The sequence below is a fragment of the Gorilla gorilla genome, chromosome 8 (genome assembly GCF_029281585.2).
Source record: "Gorilla gorilla gorilla isolate KB3781 chromosome 8, NHGRI_mGorGor1-v2.1_pri, whole genome shotgun sequence".
Classification (NCBI taxonomy): Eukaryota; Metazoa; Chordata; class Mammalia; order Primates; family Hominidae; genus Gorilla; species Gorilla gorilla.
This window is the reverse complement of record NC_073232.2, coordinates 20,542,432-20,569,010: the sequence shown is the minus strand read 5'-3', so window position 1 is coordinate 20,569,010 and position 26,579 is coordinate 20,542,432. Positions and strand designations below refer to the sequence as shown.

Below are 26,579 nucleotides of genomic sequence, written 5' to 3'. Positions count from 1 at the left end.
ATACATATATTCAGTAAAGAATTACAGGTAACAGATGTGGAAATACAGTAGGTCAGAAGCAGCAGTGGCCAGTTCTGCCTTACTGGCCATGGGCAGTGGTAAGGTGGAGCATATACAAGCAGCTTACAATTCTAGTTTTGATTAAATTTGAGAAAAAAAAAGGCTTCTCTGTTATAATGAAATCTTGTCAGCATTTGTTTCTAGGACTTTAAAAATTATTTTGTTTCCTATCTTTCTAGAAATTAGGAAGCAAATAATAGAAGCTGACCCAGGACTTGGTGTGAGAAAAAATTTTAACTTAATTAAAACCATAATTTAAATATTTTACTAGTTACAGAAATATTAAATATCTACCTGATGCAAGGTGCTCTATGTATAAAATATTGGCAATTTGTCCTCTTCCCAATGATCTTAAAAATATGTGCTTACAAAAACAAAACAAGCAACCTACCAATTATATCGACACTGTTGATCTTTTTATTTGCAGAATCAGGGGCAAGCCATGGAGAATCAAGGGGACTCCTTGAAGGGAGGCCGAGGTGGCAGCTGGGATGCTGATGGGAAGGGAAATCATTTGGGCAATAGTATTACAAGTGGGCACACCCAGAGGCCGGCAGGTGCAGTGTGTGTGCCTGGTCCTTCCACCCCGTCAGTGCTCACCATAGGGAAAGGGGAGGCCAAGCTAGCAGAGCTTTGCTGCATACTCCCCAGCCCCACTCACCCTACTCGCTTGGCAATTGGTCACTTATAGAATTCGTCTGAAGAGTGTATTCTGCAAATTTAATGAAAAAATGAAAATATTAATTTGAAACATGATACAGTGGAAATAATGGTAATAATGCTATTGGTGATATGAGAAATATTTTGAATGGGAAGGTATAAATCATATTTGTGCTGATAATGAAAAGTTAAAATTGAAGAATATTTAGGCTTATTTCTTTTGAACACTTTGATTGTATCAGATAATGCGTACTTAAACTAGAGGAGTAGGCCGGGCTTTGTGGCTCATGCCTATAATCCTAGCACTTTGGGAGGCCAAGGCGGGTGGATTGCCCCAGGAGTTCGAGACCAGCCAGGGCAACATGGCAAAATCCCGTCTCGACAAAAAATACAAGTATTAGCTAGACATGGTAGCATGCGCCTGTAGTCCCAGCTACTTAGGACTCAGGAGGCTGAGGTGGGAGGATCACCTGAGCCCTGGGAGATTGACGCTGCAGTGAACTGTGATCATGCCGCTGCACTCCAGTCTGGGCGGCAGAGTGAGACCTCATCTCAAAACAAACAAAATCCCCCAAAAACAAAACCTGGAGGAATATGAAGATATGTATGGAACTTGTGTGGCTCTTTTGAAGAGAAAATCTGGGCATTTCTGAGGACTTTGTCGGTTGATGGCACTGGGTCTTTCATGTATCTTGCTTTCACTGGCTGTCCCTTTCCTTGATGGTGATTACTTATACTGTTCTATAATTGTGGCTGTGATCTCTTTTCTTGTTGTTCCCAAGTAAACATAAGAAAGAGGAAAGGAAGCCAAATGATTTTTCTAAGATTATATGCTAATAGGGGGAGCAAGATGGAGATAAATGGGTTTTTGAAGTTGTGCAGTTTTTGAAAAGACATTTGTTTAGTGTGGAATTAATGTAGTTATGGGAGATGCAAGTGGGATTGGGTTGGACCACGGGGAAGTATAGGATTGGATTGTCAACCTTAAATAATGGAAATATAATTAAGTAGAGTTAATTTGAGTCCAGAGCTTGAGGATGGCCACCTGGGTGCATAGATTGACATTGCCCTGAATGTACACTCCAATTAGCAGCAGTTACAAGTGGGTTTTTAAGGAAAAAAGAAGGGACTGTTTCTAAGATTTTACCAAGAATTTACATCAAAATAACATAAGCTATTGATTGTCTAAACCTTGTTCTTTGTATCACAAATTCCAAGAACATGAAGATAATGGGGGAGGCAGCTAGCCAGGCACAAAATGCTCTTAAACAGTTTTCCCCAGGCATGGGAGGATCCATAACTGAAGTCCCATATGCACATCTCTCTGGGCCTGATAGATTTTGTGGACCTCACAGAGCTCTGACTGCTCTGAGCTATTTTTCTTAGGATTCTAGATGATCTCCCAATAAAGGGAAATAAAAGGGTCAAGAGGAGGTACTGGAACAGTTCTTCCTACAGGACCACCAGTGGTAGGGTGGCTTAGGCTTTCCCAGGGTGCTATTTCAGAACAAGATGTTTTAGGGGGAGAGCTGGTATATGTAGCCTTTAGGTTCCCATATTTCATCTTGACCAGAGTGACCAGTCAAAATAAGTGGTATTTCAGACTCTTGTTGCAGATGTACCTTCCTTTATTTTTTGTGTTTTTAGTTGTGCTTTGATGTTAATCTGCTTCACTGCTCATTCCTCCTCTGAGCATTCCTTCCAGCCTTGGATCTAGAGCATGGCAAAATTATAATGGCAGTTTTATCAGTGGTGTTTATTAAGATTTCCACATGTAAAATAATCTTTATTCTTAATATATCTTAGTCTGTGGTACAGTGAGGAAGTGATCACAAATACGTTTACTAAGATCTCAACATTTAAAAATAATCTTTTTTCTTGATGTATCTTAGTCCATGGTTCAGTGAGAAAGTGGTCACAACTAAAAACATAACTAAGAGGCGCCAGTGAATTTGGTTGAAAGACACAAGTAACTTATTCAGATTATTTTAAGGAAAAAAGAGCATTTGCTGTCTGAATTCGTTATACTAGAAATGAAAGCCATCAGGAACTGAAGCTTGAAGCAGCTTCGGGGTGGGCTATTCAGTCTCTTTTGGGCTAAAAGGTCTCTTGTGGTGACTGCTTTGCTCTGCATCGCAGGTGCTGTTTCCTTCTCTGTACCAGCTACTTTTCTCTGCTTACTGGTAGTTTTTGCTTCCTCATTTTTTCAGCTTGCCTTTGGTCATCATTGCCTATTAAGCTCTTTATTGCATGGTGCTTCGTCTTTAACTCCCATTGCAAGTTGATCCATTCTCTAAGTTTCTCTTAGTTCATTCCCACAGAGAAGGGCTGGTTGAATAAATTATACTAATACTTTAGGGTGCTGTAAAGCTGTGGAAAAGGTTGAGGTAGACCCACTGGGGTACTGGAGAAACTGCGCTCAGTGACATCACTTTGGCAGCTTGGAAACTGGCCACCATAGCATGAGTATTTGCCACATGGAAATCTGCAGATGCCACAAACAGGGCCCATTGCCTCTGCCTCTTCCCCCAGAAATGGTTGTTAACCTTTAGGGGCACTGCCGGGTAGATCTATAGGTGTTAACCTATACAGTCTCCAGGATGTACTGTTAAGTGAAAAAGAGGTGTCGATTTTAGAATGATTCTAGTTTTTGAATAAAGTGGGAGATTAAATATTTGTGGGTGTTCGTGGATACATGCAGATTCTTGAATAGTGTGGAGAATATTTTTGGCAGCTAACAGTGATTGCTTCTAGAAAGTGGGGGCTTAGGTTTGGAGTGGGGAGTGTGTGTGCAGATCAGGGTTCAGTTTTAGACATTGTCTATATTTTATTGTGAACATTAATAGCCAATGCAATTCTTACATAATCATAATAATGTCAATAGCATTTACTTCAGTTTCAAGTATTATGATGAGGTGTGTAGGGAAGGAAACATAATCCCTAACGTTGAAGATGTCAAGATCAAATGAATTCACTTTTCTCATATACCTTCAAGGTCACAGCCATGTCCCTTTGTATTTTACGTCATGTCAGACTGACTTTTCTCACTCTGTTAATTGCTTGTCTTCAGATTTCTAATAGCCCCCTTACACTCTTTTTGATGTCTTTATATGTAAGCTTTTACTGTATCACTACTATACCCATGATCTTTGTGTTGCCTAGAATCCACTCTCTTCTAAGACACCTTATGTTTCCTATTCTAATGTAGACAGGTTGCTCTCTATGCAGCTACACAGTTGGCATTTGGAAATGTCTAATTTTGGCCTGCGGCAATGTTACGGATCCTGTTTTTGCCTCTCTTTCTTATTTTGTGTAAAAGAATTATTCTGACTCTTGCTAAAAAGGGAAAGTGGACTTTATTCAGGACCATTGCAGTTGGTATCAAGACTATTAAAACAGTGGAGAGGTCAGGCTCAACTCTGCACGCGGCAAGGACAAGTGGAGATGGATAGCCAATGGGCAGAGCAAGAAGGTCAGTGATGGAAAATCACTAAGAGGAGAGGCATCAAGTGTAGGGGGATTCTGGCTAAACCGACATAACAGGATTCTTGCTGAAGACAGGCCAGGGTGATCAGATATCAAGTGTGGGGGATGAGGAATCTGTTCAGATATCTAGGATGATCAGATTTCATGGAGGGTGGGGGGATTCTTGTTAAACTGAGTTAGCAGGATTCTTGCTACAACTGGGCTAGGCAGGCTGAAGCTAGGACAAGGCTGAGGTAGAGGCTGAGGTAGTCAAGAAGAGGGCTTAAAGGAGCCTGCCCAAAGTTTGGTCAAGGAGCGTCTTTGTCAGTTCTTCCTGTTGCTGTTTTGTTTTTCTGTAGTATACTCTCAAATTCTTTTTCAAAGAGACATTTCATAGGCCGTAAACTTTGAATCCTGTGTTTTCATGCTGCTGTAACAGCACACATGACTTAACACAAACTTGGTGGCTTAAACAACACAGATGTATCATTTAATGGGTTCTGGAGGTCAGAAGTCTGAAATCAAGTTTCTCTGGGTCAGAGTCAGCAGGGCTGGTTCCTTCTGGAGCCACTAGGGGAAAATCCATTTCCTTGCCTTTTCTTGCTTCTAAAGGCTGCCTGCTTTCCTTAGCTGGTGATGTCTTGCTTCCACCATCACACTGCCTCCTCCTTCCTTTAACCTTCTTGCTTCCTGTTCAGAAGGATTCTTGTGATCACACTGGACCCACTTGCATGATGCAGGGCAATCTCTGAACTCAAGATCCTTAGCTGAATGACATCTGTAATCACTTTTGCAATTATGAGGCAACATTTACAGATTCCAGGGGTTAGGATGTGGACATCCCTGGCAGGGCAGAAGGTCAGTCTTCAGCTTACCACACCTTGTAATAGCTAAAAATCTTTCTATTTTTCCTCATGGTTGGTATAGAATTCCAAGTTCATGATAATTTTTTGCTCTTAACTTTGGAAATAGTGTTTCATTATCTTCTAGCTGATTAGAACTTTGGCACCAGTCTAATTCTTATTCCTTGGTATATGGCTTGAGAAATTTTCCCCCTCTCAACTTCTGAGATCTTTTGCTTTAGTTGAATGTTACACCTGGCTTAAGCTGAGCGTAAACTTAATTTATTAGTGTCCAGTTAAGTGTAATTAATGTCCATAGGCATGCCTCTGACAGGGATGTTACTTTTGCAAAATGGTTTCCAAATTGTAGGTTTTACCCATTTAAGAGAAAGGGAGAAACAATGAAGGGAAGAAGGAAGGAATAAATAAAACAGAATGGAAAAATTCGTAGTGCCATCTTAAAGTACTTGTAGTTACATATTGTTTCATGAGACATTTGTTTTACTTGTATGTGTGTGCGGTTTGTTAAAAATGTCCAAAACCACTACTTTAGCATGTATTTTGCTTCCTGTCTGAAACGGGCTGAAACAGAGGCTACAATTTTCACATTAAGAATTATTATTAAAAATTACATTAAGATATAAAATGTATTTGAGGAGAGGAGCGTTTCTGGTTAGCTTTAGTTTAATGTTTTAAATAAAAATTTTTTTGTTGCTCTGTGACAAGTTTTATTTTTAATAAGAAATAAGAAAGTGGCTAATATCGAGACGCAAGATGAAGGCACATTATGAAGCTGCTTCTTTCAAGCCGCTGTTTGTTAGCGGATGGAATGCTGGTGTAGGCTGGTGTGCCTCATAGTTGGGATGTAGCCTGAAAGCCATGTTTTCACCCTCAACAATGATCAGCTTTGTTTGAAAATACATAGTCTGTGTAACCACAGCAAGGTTTTTTTCTCCCTTAGAAGAAGACAGAATGCATCTCAAACTTTTTCTTCTTGTGCTTGTTTCACAGATAGTTTAAAGTAGAGCTGCCTCTGCCTTTCTTTGTTTTAGTTAGTTGCAGAATGTGTGAGGTACCGCCTGGCAGCACTCTTGGTGTGTTCGAGAGCTATAAAATAATAATGAAATCTTGGAATAGATAAGTTACTCTATGAGGACTGAAGCTGTTGTTAACTCCCAAGGCCAGACTGATTATCTCACAAAGGGTAAAGTACTTTTAAAATTGATGTTGTTTATATTTTTAACGTTCATCTGTCAAAATGTACTCTAGGAAAAATGGTCTGCTGTAAATTTTATTTTATTGGAAATGAACTTTAGTAACTTTGTATGAATTTTTCATTGCAATTTGGTGCTAATTAAGTGACATTAAGATACAATACGTGCTTTTAAAGCATATAATTCAGGAGGGTACTGGATTCTTAGAAGTTCTTGGCAGATTAAATGGAAAAACAGGTCATCTTAGAATTGTATAGTTGTCAATTTTAAAAATGCTTCTTAAAAATGTGTAGTTGTCATTTTCTTCTATAAATTGTGCTGAGATATTTTCCTGTATACTTGAGTATTTCCTACACACTTGAGTATCCAAGTATCTTCTGATCCTTATTGCTTAAAATATGCCTCTTTTACTTTGAAACTTTGTTACATTAGATAAAAAATCATAAAAATAATTTGATTTAATTTGGCTTGGATAATGTAGTTTCTTTTTTTTTTAAACAAACATCCTAGTGAAATGAGAGGACTAATATTTAAAGTAGTTAATCTAAGCGGGTGCGGTGGCTCACTCCTGTAATCTCAGCACTTTGGGAGGCTGAGGTGGGTGGATCACCTGAGGTCAAGAGCTTGAGACCAGCCTGGCCAACATGGTGAAACCTCATCTCTACTAAAAATACAAAAATTAGGCGGGTGGCTCACACCTGTAGTCCCAGCTACTCGGGAGGCTGAGGCAGGAGAGTTGCTTGAACCTGGGAGGTGGAGGTTGCAGTGAGCTGAGATCATACCACTGCACTCCAGCCTGGGCAACAGATTGAGACTCGGTCTCAAAAAGAAAAAAAGAAAAAAAATAAAGTAGTTGATCTACATATTTCTGCACATGGTTTTATTTTTAATAATAGGAACTTTTTCTTCAGCTACAATTATTTTAACACTCATTACTCTTTAATTACTGTAATATTTTGGCAACAAGTGGTATTGTATTTCAAACCACATTTTTCCAAATGAACTTTTGTTTATGGATTTGTCATGCAAGGAGAGCATAAACATGTGGTGTGAATTTTTGGGATAATGTCCTGATTAAATTTTTATTTGATAATGATGTGACGTAAGTGCCAACCAACACAGCTGCCGTTGTTTATAGGTGCCTGGAACTTTGTTCACATGTGCACACAGACACAAGACAGCTGTTGATAATCGTTTGCAGTCACTGTTTTGGGGCACACGGTTGGTTCTTTCAACAGAATTTCTAAATAAGTAATCAGAATGAAACCAAAGGAAGTATTCTAGTGTAATTCTTAATAAACTTCAGACCAGATAGTATGAGCCATAATTTAACTATAGCAAACCCTACATAAGGATACTGCTTCTTACTGTTTGCCTTGCAATGCAGATTTTAAAATAATGTCTCTAAACTGAATATTGGCAAAGATTAAAATTTTCATTTAGTTTCCTCAAAGAAACAGATTTGGCTATATTTTCTAAAATGCATTTGGCTTTAAATTCACTCTCCTTTTAGAATACATACATTAATATTATAAAATTTTCTCCCCATGGGGTAACTCAGGGATAAGACATTTCTAAGGGAGTTTAAAGATTGAGAATTTATTTATTTGATTTAGAGTTAACTGTTCTGATCACTTTAAAGTACATCATACTTCTCCCAAAAAATCAGGATGCGATTTCATCCAATTCCAATAAGAAGTCCAGTATTTCTGGAAGTCTCTATAGACCGACAGTGATCTGTGTAAAGCTTTATATTTTATAGTTTGCCACAATGACATTTTCTTGGGATATGTTGCGTCTTCACCTCTCAACCCCAGTCCTTGCCTTTACACTTTTAAACTTTTCATTGTTATGTTGGAAATATACTTGTGATGCCTAGGACTGGTAGCAGGAATAAGGGACTGGTATAAAAGACATTCCAATAAAGCATTCATCTATTGAATTTGGCCTGATTACTAAAGAAATTCATGTTTTGCAGTTCTGATAATAGAAATGGAGTTACATAAGTAGTCAGATTCTCTTAATTTGAATTTAATTTCTTTTTTTTTTTTGAGACAGGGTCTTACTCTGTCACCCAGGCTGCAGTGCAGTGGCACGATCTCAGCTCACTGCAACCTCTGCCTCCCGGGTTCAAGCGATTCTCCTGCTTCAGCCTCCCGACTAAGCTGGGACCACAGGCAAGCACCGCTATGCCCAGCTAATTTTTGTATTTTTAGTAGAGACTAGGTTTCACCGTGTTGGCCAGGCTGGTCTCAAACTTCTGGCCTTAAGTGATCTGCCTGCCATGGGATTACAGGCGTGAGCCACCACACCCAGCTTGATTTTAATTTCTATTAATTTGCTTTCCCTTTGCTTTGGTAGATGTGTATCATGTTTTAAAATTGGGCAGCAGAAGAGGGAAAAAGGAACTGACAAAGGCTCGTAAGTCTAAAATAGGGTAGTGAATATGTATATCATTGAGTTGATTATCTCAGACTTCTGTTTGCATTAATTCACGGTGAAAATCTGAACAACTCATCTGTATTTTTATTTTATTGAATCATGCTGTTTAGTTATTCACACATCCCCCAAAGGAAAGCATATTCACATTTTGTAGTTTAACTGGGAAAAGCAGTAACACAAACATTTTTTTCCCAAATAAGCTTTTACAAATTTACAACTTCCCACTCTGTTGTTTTTACTATTATAAACAACCTTGCGCTTGTTTGATGATCTCATTGGCATAAGTCTATAGAACCAGTGGTGCTGGGTAAGGATATGTCTGTTTTCAGATTTTTTTACACATATTATCAAATTACTTTCCAGAAAGATTTTATACATTTATATGTTTATCTTCATTGTAAGGAACTGCAGTGTCACCATTGTTGTCAACATTGAGTATTATCAGTGCATTTTTTGGTTAGTCTGAATAGGTGCAAAGTGATATTTTGAAACTTGTATTTCTTTAGTTACTAATGAGGTTGATTTTTTTTTCTATGTCTTGGTTTTTCATTTTAGATTTTATTTTTATCAGATCTATATTTGGCTTAAAGATTCAGCAATCTGTAAGTCTTATTTTGAAAATAGCAGACTCCTGTATTTTTCACTGCCTGCTCCATAGAAGTAAGCACTCTCCACTGCCCTGGCTGATTCTTTTCCTGTGTGCCTCCATTGCGCTAGGTAACATGCCAGTATTGCTGCTTCATGCATCTTCCGTTTTTGGCATTTCTATTGGTTTCCTGCTTTGGAGAATGAGGATTTGGTTTTCCACCCTGCACCCGGCTCTGCTACACACATGCATGTCCCTTCAACTTTCAGGGATTTGACTTCCTTTACTCAGCTCCCTTGTTTTTAACCCCACCTCTCCTTAGGAACCACCATTTGCTTTGAGGAGGGGATTTCAAGAATCCCTATAGTTGCTATTTTAGTGGGGTTTTAGGGGAAATGGAGGTAAAAGCATGTGTTCCATCTGCCATCGGTAACTAGAAGTCCTTTTTCATGTCTTTAGTAATCATTTTTATAAAATAGTAATTAAAATTATGGGCTGTGGAGTCAAGACTGTCTGGATTTGAAAACTGTCTTTGCTGTTTATTAGCTTTATGCCTGTGGACAAGTTGCGTAAAATCTCTAAGCCTCTTTTTTATCACGGTGTAGGATTCATAATGATGCCTACCTTAGAGTGTCATGTGGTAAGGCAGGGTAAAGTGCTTATTATTAGCACAGTATTTGCCACCTGGCAGTATCTTACTATCTGCCAGGCACTTAATAAGAATGCAGTATAGTTGTTACAGTTGTTACTGCTGTTGCTACTTTTAGGAATTTCTTGCTCATAACCTTTGCCTAATTTTCTCTTAGAATGCTTTTTTTTTTTTTTTTTTTTTTTGGTAAGAGAAGCCTTTTATATAGTCTGTTATTGATCTTTTAAAAAACTTATGGTATATATTCATACTATTTCATGTTATGATCTCGACTTTTGTTGTCAGATTTATGTTTTTGAAAGTCTCCTAATGTTAATAAGGATGAAGGGTGTGTGTGTGTGTGTGTCTGTGTGTGTGTACACACACACATGTATGATAAAACTGGAGTCCTAGAGACCGGTTAGGAGATTGTTATAGCAGTTGAGGCTGTTGATAAAGGGAACTAAAAGGCTAAACAAAGACATATTTGTATCATGTAAAATAAATATTGTATCTTGTGCTAGTTTATTTTGTGGAGATCCAAGTTCCTTTACTTTTTAAAAGCCGTTTTAATGTTTGTCTCTTCTACCCAAGTGGGCTTCATCTGAAAACTTAGAGCTTTCAGTTTCAGTTTCTACTTAACATCAATTTCTATAAAATTTTAGACCCAAAATTGATTCATGAAGGATAAGATTTATCATGTCCTAAGTTTATGCCTTAATGAACTTGCTTTTTTATTGAATATTACATGTATTGCTATTACAAAGTTGTAGTTACAAATACTTAACTCATCCTTTTATTTGATTTTGTTGATTTGTCATTTTAGACAGTATTTATTTTTTGTTTTATTATGTCTTAGTTTCATAATTAATTAACTTTACGATTCTTTCAATAACAATTCATCTAAATTTGATGTCTTCTCCACAGATTCAGACCAGGATGTAGCACTCAAACTTGCCCAGGAGCGAGCTGAAATAGTTGCTAAATATGACAGAGTAAGTATCCATATTTAACACTTTGGGTGAGTTTTATTAGAAAAACCATATAAATAGAAATGGATTTGCTTTTTGGAGGGCTTAAATTCCAAAAGCAGTTTGTTTACTTCATGGGGACATAGAGATCATCTTCTCTGACTTCATCTCCTTCATCCTTTTCTCCACTTCAGTCGGTTGCTGTTCCTCCAGCACACCAGGCTTGCTCCTGCCTCAGGGCCTTTGCACTGGCTGTTTCCTCTACCTGGGACACTTGTGTCCCAGATATTCTCATGCCTCATTGCCTCACATCTTTCAGATCTTTGCCCAGATGCTATCATCTTACTGAGATCTTCTTTGACCTCCCACCTCCCTGTTTAATGCCCCTGATTCTACCCTCAGCACTGTGTATACCTGCCGAGACTCTACATTCTAGGCAGGAATTTCTTTTGTTTGATTTACTTTTGTATCCTAAATGCCTAGGACATTACCTGATTCACACTAGGCACTCAATAAATACTTGACTAAGTTAAGTATATGGAATTACATATCCGTTGCGTTCATAATTTACATCTGCTATTATAAATTTACCATGGATCTTAGATTTTGAATTTATACAAGTATGTATAATTTCCATTAACGTTTTATCCTTATGTTGGTATGGAATCTGTTTTTTGATATTATAGAAAATCACAATTATTGACAATTGACATACCTCTTTATACCTTACCTCCTGAGGTCTATAATGAGTCCTAGCAGTGATTTATAAATGTCATGTTTTGTATCTGTATCACTTGCTTGTAATTATGTATCTGTTCCTTCTGATTATTTGTGAGGATAACAGGAGATTAAATCATAGAAAGCCACCTACACTGTGTCCTGCTTCCATGAGGCATACAGGTGATGCTCAGCTTAGCAGTTATGTTCCCAGAGTTCATTTTTGGAACATCAAACACAGTTTCCTTCATTGTAATGAGGTTTTATTGCAGTCCTTGAAAAACTCAGTTAACTTATTTAACTGCTTCACTAGTTTAAAACCAGTGTCACTCTCATTCATTCCTGCTTGTGTGCATTTTTTTCCCTACACAATTAACACAGGCCAGGCATCGTGCTGGGCCTTGGGGATTCATAGACAGGAGTGGCAGCAGCCCTTGCCTACAGGATGCTCCCAGTGTACTAAGAGGAGAACACACAAGCAGACAGATGGAGGTGTCCACAAGACAGTTGGGAGTTTGAGTCTAAAATTTGAGGGATTGATATAGATAGTTATATTTGGGGTTTCTTCACTGATCAGTGTTAGTTAATAGCCTAAGAGTAAATGATACCTGGATTAAGAAGAGCAGCGGGCTGTGGACCGAACTTTGGGCACACCATCAATGACGAGTTACCCATGAAAAAGCCATTAGAAGAGTTGATGGGGCATGAGGAGACCACGAGAGGACAGCGTCACAGGAGTTGGGAAGAGGGAGTGAGCGACACTGACAAGTACGCCTTAGAGATCTGTTAGATGAGGCCTGAAGAGCGTGCAGCAGGTCTGACTGCTGGAAGGTCATTTTTGACTTTGGCAAGAGTAGTTTCAGGCTGGCATAGCTGTGAAGTAAAGAAATAGACGAGGAGCTTCTCTGCCTGCTTCTCTAAGGAGTTTGCATAAAAAGGCAAAAAAGAAAAATCTCTTTCTCTGAGACGTGTTTGGTCTAGAACTGTAAGGTTCGGCAGTTTCTTCTGGAGTGGCTTTCTCATCCCCATCGCTCTTCTTTCCTCATCAGCTTCCCCAAGGAACCCTGGCCTGATCCTGGCTCAGCTCCGCGTCAGCTGCTGCTGACACACAGCATCTTCCAGAGTCATAACTAGGAAATAGTGTTTATCTTGCCAAAAATAGTTGGGTTTAAAGGGGAAAAAAAAATGTTAAGGCTCATAATGCCTCACTTCCAGCTCTTATTTTTAGTAATACATTAAAAATAGCTCTTATTTCTTCGTCCTTTTATTTTAAAAAATCATTCAGTTTTATAAACTCTGATTAACACCTTTTTTTGTGCCTTATTTTAGGGACGAGAAGGTGCAGAGATTGAACCTTGGGAAGATGCTGATTACCTTGTTTACAAAGTCACAGATAGATTTGGCTTTTTACAGTAAGTCACATAGATTGAAAGCTTGCTTTTTAGATTATAATGTTTCTGTGGTCGCCTATTATATTGATTTTCTTTATTTTTAATATAATTGCTGTGAATAAGGAATAGTCTTACAATATGCGTTTTGGTACTAAATTCCTGGGTTTCTTTTAACAACTCTGTGATTAAAATTTAACTGTTTAAGATATAATTTTTAATATTTTTTGCAATTTAGTAAGAACATTAAGTGCAGTAGGTGAGTTATATTAATAATTCAACAGAGTTAAATGCAAATGGATAATTTGTATTTTAAAAATAATTAAAACATTTCATTCTGTACCAGTGCATTTTAAAAATAAATAGCAATTCGAACTTTAGTGTTATGCAGCCTGAAAATTAGCCTTGTAAAGAAATGCCATTCATCTTCCTTATAGTTATAAATGTATTCATAATATTGCTTCTCAAAATTAATTCCATTCATCCTGAATATGTTATATAAAGAGTTGAGAGAGGTCTAGATCACATAAAGTAAAGCAGTTAAAATAATTTGGATCCTTAAAAACATCCTTCACATGATATGAATCTGTCTGTTCTGGTTCTGGTATTGTTTAATCAGATTCCTACAGGCTAGAGACTTCTATTCATCTTTATACTTTAGTTCCATACAATTTAAGGATTAACTAAATTTTCATTCAACTGTGCTCTTTTCCAATTTCGTTTATTATAAATAGGAAAAAAAGCCAGGACTTTTTATTTTATAATACGTGATTAAATTTTGAAGGAAAAACATTCGTTTTTTGTATAGTTCACAGTAATGTACAGTCCTCTGACCTTATTTTCTCCTTTTCTTTTTTTCTGAGTCTAGAATTTATTTTGCTGTATTATGTTTTTCTGAGAGTAAAACCAACCAACCAACAGACAGAAACAGTTCCCAGAGCTGGAGAATATGTGCTCTTCTTGTGGCTTTGCTGTTCTCTGGTCATGTAGCCATTTTGTGCTTCACTTTTAAAACAGGAATTAGTTTACATACTTTTTTTATGTATCTTCAGGTGTATTTGAGGCTTTGAAAAAGTAAAATATAAGAATACTTTATAAAGTTCTGGACAAATATTAAGTGTTATTATACCTAATGACATTAGCTATCTGAAATGTTCTTCTAAGTAGTTATAATCAGAAGACTGTTTTGTTTTTGTAGAGACAGGTCTTGCCCTGTTTCTCAAACTCCTGGCCTTAAGCAATCCTCCCACCTCTATAATCAGAAGCCTTTGAACTTCACTAGAATAACAGCAATATTTAACTATGATGGAAATACTGTTTTTAAATTAAACTTCCACCCCTACTTTTTTAAAAAATCGAACTTGGCTACGCATGTGACAAGAAATGATTGCATATTTGTGTGGGTTAGTGTGCAGATCTGGGGTATGAAGGACAACTTAAGCATTAAGACTGTTAACACCAGTGGGTTCCAAACTTGCCTGCACATTAGAATCAGCTGGGAAATTGTTTAAATAGATTTCCAGGTCTTTCCTAGATTTTGATTCAAAAGATAGGAGGCACCTCAGCTGATTTTGACCTTCCCAAGTGTTTCTGGTGGGAATGAACCACTGTACCAGATTTTTTATTTTTATTTTTTAAATCATAAGATAGTCCAAATATGGTATAAAATACATATGGAAACCTGTGCATTCCAAAATGGATCTATTAATTACCTAAATTTTCTTTTCTTATTGCTTAAAACAACATGAGCTGGGCCCTAGAAACAAGAGGTACTTTTTTTTAAACTGGCAAATGCTGTATTTGGCTTTTTAGCATTATGGATTCCAATGTAAAATTTTAAGTGCACAAATACATTATTAACATTTAAACACACCCTTGTGATCACACATACACAGTCCATTAATTTGGGGGAATTGAAAACATACCATCAAGTTAAAATGAATTTTAAGAAAAAACTACATTCACAAATCTGAAAGGTATACAAAACTGAAATTGTAAAATAATGAATATAGGTGCCAGCTAAATTTCATGAAATATGCCTGCAAATGTGGATCCAGTGATTTGTCCACACTTGTGATAGTTGGGTGGGAAGACATTCCCCAGTGAAAGCATCCAGTCTCTCTGACTCTTGTCTACTGAGAAGCATTTCTAGGTATAAAACCGTGTTTGAACTATTACAGCCATGAAATAAGTGATTCTGACCCAGGAGCCTAGTCTGTATTTGGCAATCTGAATATTGCAATCAGTTCTTTTGTATTTGTTTTTTCACTGTCTGTGCTAAGGTCCATTTGGCTCTAGTGGGGAAAAAGTGCAAATATTTATTGTGCACTTACTGTGTGCCGAGCACTGTTCTGTGCTCTTTACATGGAATAACTCAGTTATTCCCCTGAAAAGCTCTTTGGGGTAGGTACTGTTTTTGTCTTCCTCTTTTTAGGCGATGAAACCGAAGCACAGAGGTCAAGTAACTTGCCGACGTTGTATTGACAGTGAGCGTCAGCTCTAGGGTATGGACCTTGGCAGTCTTCCTGCAGAACTTGCATTCTGAACTGCTACAGTATGCTGCCTGTTGCTGCTTTCTTGTATTTTAAATAAGAGAAGTACAGAACAAGTGCTTTGAAATGCCTAGAAAGAAAGTTAAAGGGGGAAAACGAGGACCTAAAGAGAACGATACTGTTTGAAATGAACACTGCTATTGAGATATGTACTAAGATAGCTAAGATCACCGCTTTTTAAAAAATAAAGTAGATTGGTACTCATTCTCATACTTTTTATCACACTAATTTTATTTACTCCATGATGTGGTCCTAAAACAGACAACACAGATGAACATAATGAAGCATAGCAATGGATATTAGGGTAATGTCAAGCCTTAATAAATTTCACCAAAATCAGTGATTTTTAGTACAATGAGTAGTTTAAGTAAAACATTTTCTCCAGACATTGTTACTAGTGGTTTTTATTGCTTGTCGCCACAGACCGGAGTTTTATGCACTATTGAATAAAATCACTTGGTGTAAGCATGTAGATATTATTCCCTGTCACACCTTGATCAAAAGAGCATTTTTTCCTACTGTCTTAGTTCTTTGTAATTTTTGATTCATTCTGCAATGAAATTGGGTTTTAAGTGTCAATGTTAATACAATAAAATGGCAAAAATAACTTTGCAACCTTTGTTGCCTGAGTTTATATCTAATTACAGTTTTAGAAACTTAAATTACCTGTTATTATATGTGGAGTGACACTAATTAACAAATATAGAACAACTTGGTTTTGGAATAGATTACACAATAAATATGAAAGTTGTTGCCAAACCAACTGAGCTCTGCCAGATGAGCAACCTCTTTGTTTAGTACTCAGCAGTGAGGCATTCTCCCCAGTGTGTGCCATGATGGAGTTAAAGCTGGAGAATAGAGAAACAGAGCTTGTTTAAGGAAGAAGTTGGAGAACTTTAACATTTTAATCAAAAATAGTCACTGCTAGTCTATTTAACAAAGAATGTTTGGTATTTGGATAATGATAGATAATGTATTTAGCTCACAAGTTATTAATAGAAGAATTAGAAGGAAGTCATACCAGAAATAAGATAAAATTAATACCAAGCTTCAGATTTTCAGCTACTTATCAAAATGTGTATATTTATAAAAGCAGACTCTCTGTAGTTTACTGTGACTGTATAAAATGACTGTATATGATATGCAGAATAAAGGTGGGTTTGTTTTTAAAGAGTATCATTGGCCGGGCGCGGTGGCTTACGCCTGTAATCCCAGCACTTTGGGAGGCCCAGGCAGGCGGATCACGAGATCAGGAGTTCAAGACCAGCCTGGCCAACATGGTGAAACCCCATCTCTACTAAAAATACAAAAAATTAGCCAGGCGTGGTGGCGCGCTCCTGTAATCCCAGCTACTTGGAAGGCTGAGGCAGGAGAATCACTTGAACCCAGGAGATGGAGGTTATGGTGAGCAGAGATCACGCCGTTGCACTCCAGCCTGGGTGACAGAGCAAGACTCTGTCTTAAAAAAAAAAATTTTTTTTAAATATATAAATAATATATATATAATATAATAATATATAATATAATATAATATATATTATATATATAATAAAAATATTGTATATATATAATTTTGATTACAAAGGCTTGAGAACTCTTTCTACCAATCCTATAAATTTTGACTGGCTTAAATTTAAACTTAGATAAAATTTACTTTAAAAACAAAAATAAAATTTAGTCAATATAGTCAACTTATTAATTTTAACAAGTTAACTTTTAAGTTTCCAATTGAAAGTTCATCTTATAGTTAACATAAATGCTCCACCTAGCTGTTGAGAGGTTATAGGCACATAAACTCCGATTAGTAATACTTTCAAAGTTTAAGAGTAGATGAACAATGTATCCAGTTAAGGTCTCTCTCTTTCCAGAGATGGCTGTCTTATGGTTTTCCCTTACTGTATTTCTGTGAGATATAGGTACTTGCTATCAGCTAGGTGTTTTCTTAAAGCAGTCTTTAGGTGCTCTTAAGCCCTTGTTCTCTAAAGCAGGGTTTGGCAAACATTTTCTCTAAAGAGCCATATATGAAGGATCTTTGGCTTTGTAGGTCATACGGTCTTTGTCACAACTGCTTAACCCTGCTGTTGCGGCATGAAAACAACCAGAGACAATACATTCATGGCAGAGTGTGACAGCGTTCCATTAAAACTTTACAAAAATGCACAGTGGGCCAGATTTGGCCTATGCACCATAGTTTGCTGACCTAAAGGAATTCTCTGCATTCACCCAGATTGTGGTCCTTCTTTCTTCTCCTCCACTTGAAGGATATTTAGGAGGCAAGGTAAGGATGCATCCATGCCTGCAGGCATGTGTTCATCCTCCTGTTCATATCTTCATTCAGCACCGTTTACTGAGCTCTTCCAGCATGCCAAGTTACGTATTCTGGGCATTACAGGGAGCTCTTGGTAAGCAGCAGCAGCGTCATCCTCGGAAGGGTGTGAAATTTAAGCATATGCCGGCACAGAGACTTGAGGGGGAAAAGCTCTGTGGAGATTGGTATGCACACAGCAGATTCTCCATGAAAAGTTTTAGACATGGAGAAATCATGCCAGAACATCTGTATAGGAAAGCTGGACCACATATTTACTCTATCATCCATCTATGAGGTCTGAAGACTTTTTTATTTTTAACCAGTTTCGTTTCTTCTTGAGAATCGTTTTCTCAACCTCCATCCCTTTTCTTCATATACTCCTGCATGATCTGAGATCTTGTCTGTATGAAGTTGAACCCACTGAATTAGTGCTAAACATCTCTCGACTGAGTGAAAATGTTAGTTGTATTATCTGTGAAATGAGAGATTTGGACTCTCTAAGATCTCTTTTGGCGGTTATTCTTTTTTGTTAGTTTTGTGGCTGTAGTAATTGTTCACCTAAGGACTCCTCAGAGTAGAAAAAGAATGCCTTTGAAAATACTGTACTGGTGAATACCGCTCTATCATGCTCTTCAAGATGGTATATTATTTGATCTCAAGAGAAACTAAGGCAAGAATATAAACATAGTGTTGCCAAAACAGTACTACTGAGAAAGCTACTCAAAGTGCATAACTTTGTTTATGGATAGCATGTGGTTTTTATATTACTGACAGTTAATACAAGAATCTCAGAATATTTTATATTAGAGATGATATCACAAATATACTGTGTCAGAAATGAACTTGATCTTTTAGTGTATATTTAAAAAATAATCTCTTGAAATTTTGACAGTGAAGCATTCTTTTTTATTTATTTATTTATTTTGAGATGGAATTTTGCTCTTCTTGCCCAGGGTGGAGTGCAATGGCGCGGTCTCAGCTCACTGCAACCTCCACCTCCCGGGTTCAAGCGATTCTCCTGTCTCAGCCTCCCAGGTTGCTGGGATTACAGGCACCTGCCACCATACCCGTTTAGTTTTTGTGTTTTTAGCAGGGACAGGGTTTCACCATGTTGGGCAGTCTGGTCTTCAACTCCTGACCTCAGGTGATCCACCTGCCTCAGCCTCCGAAAGTGTTGGGATTACAGGTGTGAGCCACCGCACCCAGCCAAGCATTCTTTGTTGTACTGAATAAAGTTTTCTCTTTAAATTCACAAGTCTGTTGGAGGCAGTTTTTTCCTTATGCTATTTTTTTAAACAATCATTGATTATAGACCATAGTTTGAACCAAGAGTGGAGGTGGTGGCCTAAAGCAGAGGGGGGCAAGCTGGGGCCTGTGGAGCAGATCCAGCTCACCACCTATTTTTGTAAAAGTTTCGTGGGAACAGAGCCACACTTGATTTACGTAGTGTCTGTGGTTGCTTTTGTACCACAACATCAGAGCTATCGTTGTGAAAAAGATGGTGTGGCCCAGAAAGCCTCAAATACTTACTGTTTAAATATTTATCTTGCGAGAAGAAGTTTGCTCACTCCTAGTCTGGAGCAGTGCTGTCCAGTGGACCTTTCTGCAGTGATGGAAATGTTCTATATCTGTACCGTTCAATATGGTGGCTTCTAGCTACGTGACAGTCATGCACTTGAACTGTGCCTAGTGAGACTAACTCAGTGTTAAACTAAATTAAATTTTAATGTTAATTAGATGCTTTTTATTAATAAATGTGGCTTGTGGCTACTGGTGACAGTGCAGGGCTGGATTTTGAAGATAGGGGGCCCTGTGGTTCTAGAGTAGCTATCATTTCATATTGAATTCAGTGAATGGAAGCCTATGTAACTCTTGTGATGACAAATAAATATTGTATGTCATATGTATCTATAAGTATATAAGCTTTTAAAAGTTTGTTTTGATTTCAACAATTTCATATAATACTGTTTTTCCTCTGCAGTGAGGAGGAGCTCCCAGATCATAATGCGGCTGTGGAACGGGTAAGTCCTGCTCTTGATGTATTCACAGTTACTGGTGAATTGCCTTTATTAGAAGAATAAAATTGACCACCTTTGTGATTTTAAGTGCCATATTATATGGAAATGGTACAGTCATTGTTAGATTTTGGACCTCATTATGCCACTGTAAGATAGTAATTAATGGTGAAATAATTTTAGGAGATTTTAGGAGATTCTGATAGGTAGTTGACAGACTTCATTCTAGACTGGCAGGTCCTGAGCTAGGCGTGCTTCAGAACAGAGAGGCTTTGAGAGCACAGCTGCCCAGCTCCCACCTCAGTCTGTGAAATCAGCCTCTCTGGGTAGGTAATTTTTAAAGGCTTCACAAGTGATTCTCATGTACCCTGTGGCAAATAAAGCACCATTCTAAGACCAGCAGTTCTTTGAAATGTGACTGTTCCAGGAGATTTTAGTAAATTTCTTACAACAACCAAAATCATTTTCTGTGGGTCAGTATTTTAGTATTTTAAGTACTTAGAGAAGTGTTACATAGTAAACTTGTCAACATTTAAAAATCTTTCCTCGTTATACATAGCAAGGAACTGGCTCCACACCCAGGCATGCGTTTGAAGTAGTGACAGAATGTTTTAAGGTTGCCCGAAATCTCCCTTCTCCTCCCCACTGTTTCTGTACCAGAAAATGAACTGTAGAATGAAAGTGGGGGTATTGACTGGGATTATTATCAGTTCATGTATGTTTGATGAGGACAAGGGGCTGAATTTCAGGTAATGAAGGTGAAATTGGAATTGGAATTTGAAAAATATTTTAGAAAATCTTCCTGGGATCAAACTTTTCTGAAAATCAAAACTGTAGCAAAACCTTAAGATGTAGATGAAATTGCCATTTTATGTATATAGAGAACCCTATAGGCAGACCTGCAGTTGAATTCTCTTGTGACTGCCTGGTTCTCTCTCAGTATCATAACCTAGAGGTTTCAGCAAATGAATATCTTTGTTTTAATATCTACATAATTGAATAGCAACTATGTATCAAGCACTGGCCTAGTTCTGCATAGAATGCTAGGATTAAATAAGACATAGTTTCTGCCTTGGAGAAGCTCACATCCAGTGACTACAGGTAGGAGATGACTGGTGGCTTGGTGGGGCCATAGTATATGTGAAATGCAGTGGTAGTGCAGGTGGAGGGGAAAGGCAGATTCTTTGTAGCTGAGGAATGACTGAGAAGGAAATAATGAGTAATAGTGAGAACTTGGTAAACGCTGCCCCTGTGAAGTTTGTGGCAGTCCACCTTGAATGGGAATGTAAGGATTTGTTTCCACAGTCTGACTATGATCTCTCTTTTGGGCTGAATTAATGTAATGGATTCTTTGTAAAACTAAATATATTGACATAAAGACTGGCAGAGATTGTCCCTTCAAGTGTTACAGTGTCTTTTATTTGAGAAATCAGAAAGAGTTGGAAGATATCTTTAACAAAAGATATCCACATTTGGCAAAATAAAAATCTGGCAGTCCAGTATTGACTTCTCTCTCCAACATTCCCCTCCCCCTTTTGTAATTTCCTGATCCAGAAAGTTTGAAAGTCTTCAGACCGGTGCTTTAAATGATTCAATAAATGGGGTGGTGAAGAAAAGAAGAAATATCAGACACAAGAGGATGCATGCCTGAGGAACATTGTTTTTCAAAATTTTTTTATTAGTTTTTTAAGAGACGTGCCTATACAGTAAATGACCTCTTAATGCAGTTAGGCTTATAATTAATTGATTGTTTTCTCCAGAACGTTTAATTTAATGGGGAATCACTAAAAAATGATCTATGCGTACCTTAGTAATTTATTTTAAAATAAGATATAACTTTATATTCACTTGTCTTTTATTTGGGGGTGGGGACAGGATTCAGAGGCTGTTGATTGGGTTTCCCTAAGGCCTTTTGTACGGAAACTGCACTCATATTGCATGACTTGCCTTTTACAGTTTTGGTTTCTTTAAAGTGGAATGAGAACTTAGCCACATGCAAAACAGCTTAAGGCTGGAAACCTCTTAAGTTTATCAGGATTTCCCCCAAGTTCTTCAGGTTTGAGTTAAGTTCTTGTGTTCTGTGGTGACTGCCTAGTCCTAGTAGCCAAGTTTTACCATTTCCAGGAAATGAATTTAAAAAAGTTTACATTTTTAAAATGGAATAAAGTCTAGAAATGATAGCCTTGCTGGTCTGCAGTCTTTATAGAGCATACACTTGAAGCATACTCTTATTTCCACTGGGGAAGACTTGTACACTAGTGCATAGTCGGGTAATCACAGCTTTCCTTCCAGGTTTGCCAATGTATTATTTTACATAAGGCAGTTCTCTGTTTAAAATAGGGAGAGTAGTGTACAGTCCTTCCTAAGAGGATTAGTATTGGTGTTTGCTAAGTGCTTTGGTTTCCCCCAAACAGGCACTTAAGCACATAAACAAACATTATATTTACTCTGTAGAGAACAGTGTTAATAATGGATTATATTGTTTCTTTGAGCTTATTGATGATTTTAATAAGGAAGAATAGATATGTAAAACTATGAATTTTTATAGATTCAGCTATCCCTTCATGTAGTGCAGTCTTTTGCATGGTGTATAGGATATTGGAACCTATTTATATCAAAAAAATCTTAATTTAATGTAGTATGAAATCTTATTCAAGATACATGACTGATAGACTTTCCAATGTCAGGGTGTTCTGTAAAAAGACACGTTTCTTTTTGTACTTCTTGTCTTCTTCTGACCTCTGCTGGTGAGGTCTAGGCATGCCTGACTCCCGTCAACTTTGTCCTCACTCACGAGTCCTATCTGAAACGAAAAACAAACTGTTAAGATAGGGAAAAACCAAACTGTTTTTCCTCCTCTCATACTTGATACAGCACAGAATACTTCCGGTTACCAAGATATGTGTTGGTTTTTCCCCAAGTGGACACCAAATTTAACTCTACAATTTAACTCAATTCTGACACTAAGCAGAGTAGGTGCAGACCTCACAGGTTAAGAGCTCACTTCCATAAGATTACCTCTCACGTCAGAAGCCAGTTGAAAGTCTTAGGTTATCACCTGTGAAGGGCTATAAAATTAGAGGTTCCCACAACCTCCAGGAGGGAACTGGGGGCAGAGATCATATAGTTCTCGTTATATCACAATACACAGTAATGTTCAAATAGAGCCATTAAAGCATCTGAAGACTTGAATCTGAGCAAATCCCAAGATTTCTTATTCTGCAAGAGAAGGCTATGTAATATCCATCCATGCATTGTGTACGTGTCTAGCCTTTACTATCTGAATTATTAGCCATGTTAATAGTGGGAAGGGCCTTGGACCAGATAGAAGACAAAGCTATGTAGATGATTCAACAAATGATTATTGAATACTTACTATTCAGCTGGTCCTGTACAGGGTTGAAAACGCAGTCTCAGATCACTGGAGGTTGAGAGGTAACAAAGAAGATATTGGTTCCAGTTTTAATCCTTCCACCTTCTTTGCCCCAGTAGGAGAGGCCAGTTCTGACTTAGAGGCAGCATCAACTTAAGACAATAGGGTATTATATCATAAACTTTAAACAGAAGTTTAGCCCTTCCCTGAAAACAGCTCATGGGAAGAAAAGTATACAGCAGTGTAGCACTTTCTTAGCTAGTAGAGGTAATGGAGAGATAGCAGAGGGAGTAGAGGTGGAGATGATGGCCTTTGCATTATTTTCCTTGGCTGTATGTTGCTCTGACATTCTGAGAGAAGTAGAATTTTCTTATGTCAGAGTCTTCTATACAATTTTAAAAATTTCATTGGTGAGAAGCACATCCAGTGCCCAAAATTTAGTTTTGAACATCTTCTCCACTATAGGGAATCACAGGTTCTTGAACTGATGGCTGATTCCAGGTTGGGATAGGGAGAGTATAAGGTGGGCCAAAATCATTTTGTACCAGAACACTAAGAAATGGTAAAAGACAAATAGGGCATATCAGAAGGACAAATTTGAAGGGGAGACATTGCCACTCAGACGAGAAGTAGTCTAACCCACCTCCTAGGGGACAGTTTGAGGTTCAAAAAGAATAATGATGATAATGGATTATAATCATGGAATCAAATAATTCTTTAGATTATAGTGATATTGAAAGGGGAGGAGCTAGAAAAGAAAAACTTTTTAAAGTCCTAAGTTAATAATGTCATTTAATAATATAGAAGGAATGATAGAAAAAAAAACCCAAACACCATTTTACCACCATCACAGTCATAATTGATTCAGGCAGGGATCATCAGTGGATGATGAGACCATTGGGTAGAGTTGTTAAGGAACATGATATGCGCCCCATAATTGATTCAGGTAGGAATCATCAACGGATGATGAAGCCATTGGATAGAGTTGTTAAGGAACATGATATGCGCCCTGTCTCAAAGTATATCACGTGGATTATTCATTAGTTACAAAAGGGAATTTCTCTATTAATGGAAAAATTGGGCAAATACTAACCTTTACTGAATGATGAAACTGTAGCATCATCGCTAGAAGTGGTACAGCTTGGCATCGTGTGCATCTGATGTGATGTGCTGGGAAAGACAACATAATGGGGTGATAATCCTGCTGAAATCCAGAGGAACCAATCACACAAAGCCAGATAGTGTGGCCTTGACTTTTCAAAACATCAGTGTCATCAAAGACAAAGGCCAAGGCACTCTGGGGACATGCCAGCAAAGGCAGTGCAGAATGCATGATTGGATTCCGAGTTGCCCACACCACAGAAAAAACCAGCTATAAAGAACAGTCTTGGGGCAAGTGGGGAATTTGGTGTATAGGCTGCTTATGAGGTAATAACCAGTTTTAAATTTCTTGAGTATAATGGTACTGTAATCATGTAGGATAATGTGTTTTCATTCTTAGGCGATACATACTTGAAATATTTAGGGATGAACTATTCATGCCGTGATTGTCTAATGATCAGTTCCCCCTAAAAACCTAAATAGTATAAATGAAATCTAGCAAAAGGTTAATAGTCTGTGGATCTCATGAAGCATTTATAAGTATGTGACATACTATTCTCTCAACTTTTCTGTAGGTTTGAAATATTTCAAAATACAAATTGAGAGAACTAAGATGTTTGTGTATGAAGCCAACAGAATTATTTAATATCAGTTTCATATAGGCTGTTAACATCAGCAGCTCTGCCTTTTGGCAACACTTTGAAAAGTGTTACCCGCATGATGGAATAATTCCATTTCTACCATTCTGCCACATACGGGATATTATTAACTTCTGGTTACTTCTGTATTACAGTGATCACATTGCTATCAGAAATAACATTCTGGTTTCAGTCTATCTGTTCATATTCATTCTACTTCCCACCCCTCCACCTTGAGACCACAGAATGTTATTAATTCCTTCATAGGGTTCAGTTGTTTTTTCTTATGTAAATTCTGTTTAATTTTTAAATGTTTAACTTTTCTTATATAACAACCACTGTTTTAGGTGATAAAAACATGAACATATCCAGTCTCTGTAGTCAAGGAGTTCATACTTTGATAATACAATTTGGGCATTTAGGCCAACTAGAACACAGGTGTTAGGTGCTGTAACAATGATCAAAATAATTCTCGTTTTATAGATGAGACAATTAAGGTACAGAAAGATTAGGTAGTTTGCCCCAAATGAAACAGTATGGGACAGAACTCAGATTTGAACCCAGGTCATCTGGGTCTTGAATCCATGCCATGGAATGCTAAGGGAACAGTTGGTTTTGCTTGGAACATGGAGCGATCTGGGAAAGGTTCCAGGTGTTGGACATTTGACCTAGGTCTTGAGAGGATGCATAGGATTTTACCAAATGATGATGAGAAAACATGACAGGCAGACAAATAGGAAACATTTGTCATAAAGGCTGAAAATGCATTGTGTATGGGAATGACAAATAGTTCATGGTGGCCAGATCACAGAAGTAGCAGGAGGTAGAACTGGAAGGTGAATTGGGGCCACATTCTGAAAGGCTGCTCATGTGTGCTGTGCTAAGAAATTTGAACTTTACTTCTAGAAAATGGGTAGCCATTGAAGGATTATAAACTGGGACATGTGTGAAGGGTTGTGGTAGCAGTGTGGAGGCTGGAGTGAAGACAGGGATCCCAGCAGGGAGCTTCTGTTTTCATCTAGGAACTCTGATTACCTGAACTGGGGAAGAGGACAGGATGGAAGCAGGAGACAGAACATGGACCCAGCAGAGTGTGGTTTGGGGCTGGGAAGTGAGAGAGAAGGAGGACTTAGTGGGTAGTGATGCTGTTAGTTCATGTCGGGGACAGAAGGGTACTAGCAGCATGTTTGGGAAAATAGTTTCAGATATGTCGACTTTAAAGTCTCTGTTGAACTTCAAGTGGAGTTTCTAATACACTATTATATTCCAGTTTTGTCTTATTGTGGTTGAGTCTCTGGCAAGATGACATTCCCTAGCTTATTTTTTGGGGGCACTTAAGTTCACATTTGTCACATATGAATATGTTTTCAGTTACTTCTTCAAAACAGTTGCTAGAATAGTTAGCTTCAGCATCTTTGGTGAGAAAGTATATTTCATCTATGAATTATAGATTCATGATTGGGGGAAAGAGACTTTCATGTGCATTCAAGTTTGGTATTGTTGAATGGACAGCATTATGGAGTTAACACTTAAACTTGATTGAATACTGATACATAATTTTCGGATCCTATAGCTTCCCAAGGGGTGTGTGTGTGTGTGTGTGTGTGTGTGTGTAATAT

The 26,579-nt window shown here is 37.7% G+C and overlaps 1 protein-coding gene across 4 annotated transcripts in view; it reads left to right on the top strand.

Annotated features, from left to right (window-relative positions):
* The window catches only part of USP6NL (USP6 N-terminal like), a 122,871-nt gene that overhangs the window by 41,447 nt on the left and 54,845 nt on the right, over positions 1 to 26,579 (top strand). For 2 of the 4 annotated variants that reach the window (XM_055352289.2, XM_055352288.2), the window contains exons 2-4: positions 10,825 to 10,892; positions 12,915 to 12,997; positions 19,815 to 19,854. In XM_055352289.2, coding sequence (XP_055208264.1) covers positions 10,825 to 10,892; positions 12,915 to 12,997; positions 19,815 to 19,854 — 191 coding nt within the window. Of the gene's footprint in view, positions 1 to 5,932; positions 6,232 to 10,824; positions 10,893 to 12,914; positions 12,998 to 19,814; positions 19,855 to 26,579 lie in introns of those variants that run through there. The other 2 variants (XM_004049055.5, XM_063709878.1) reach the window with 2 other exon arrangements.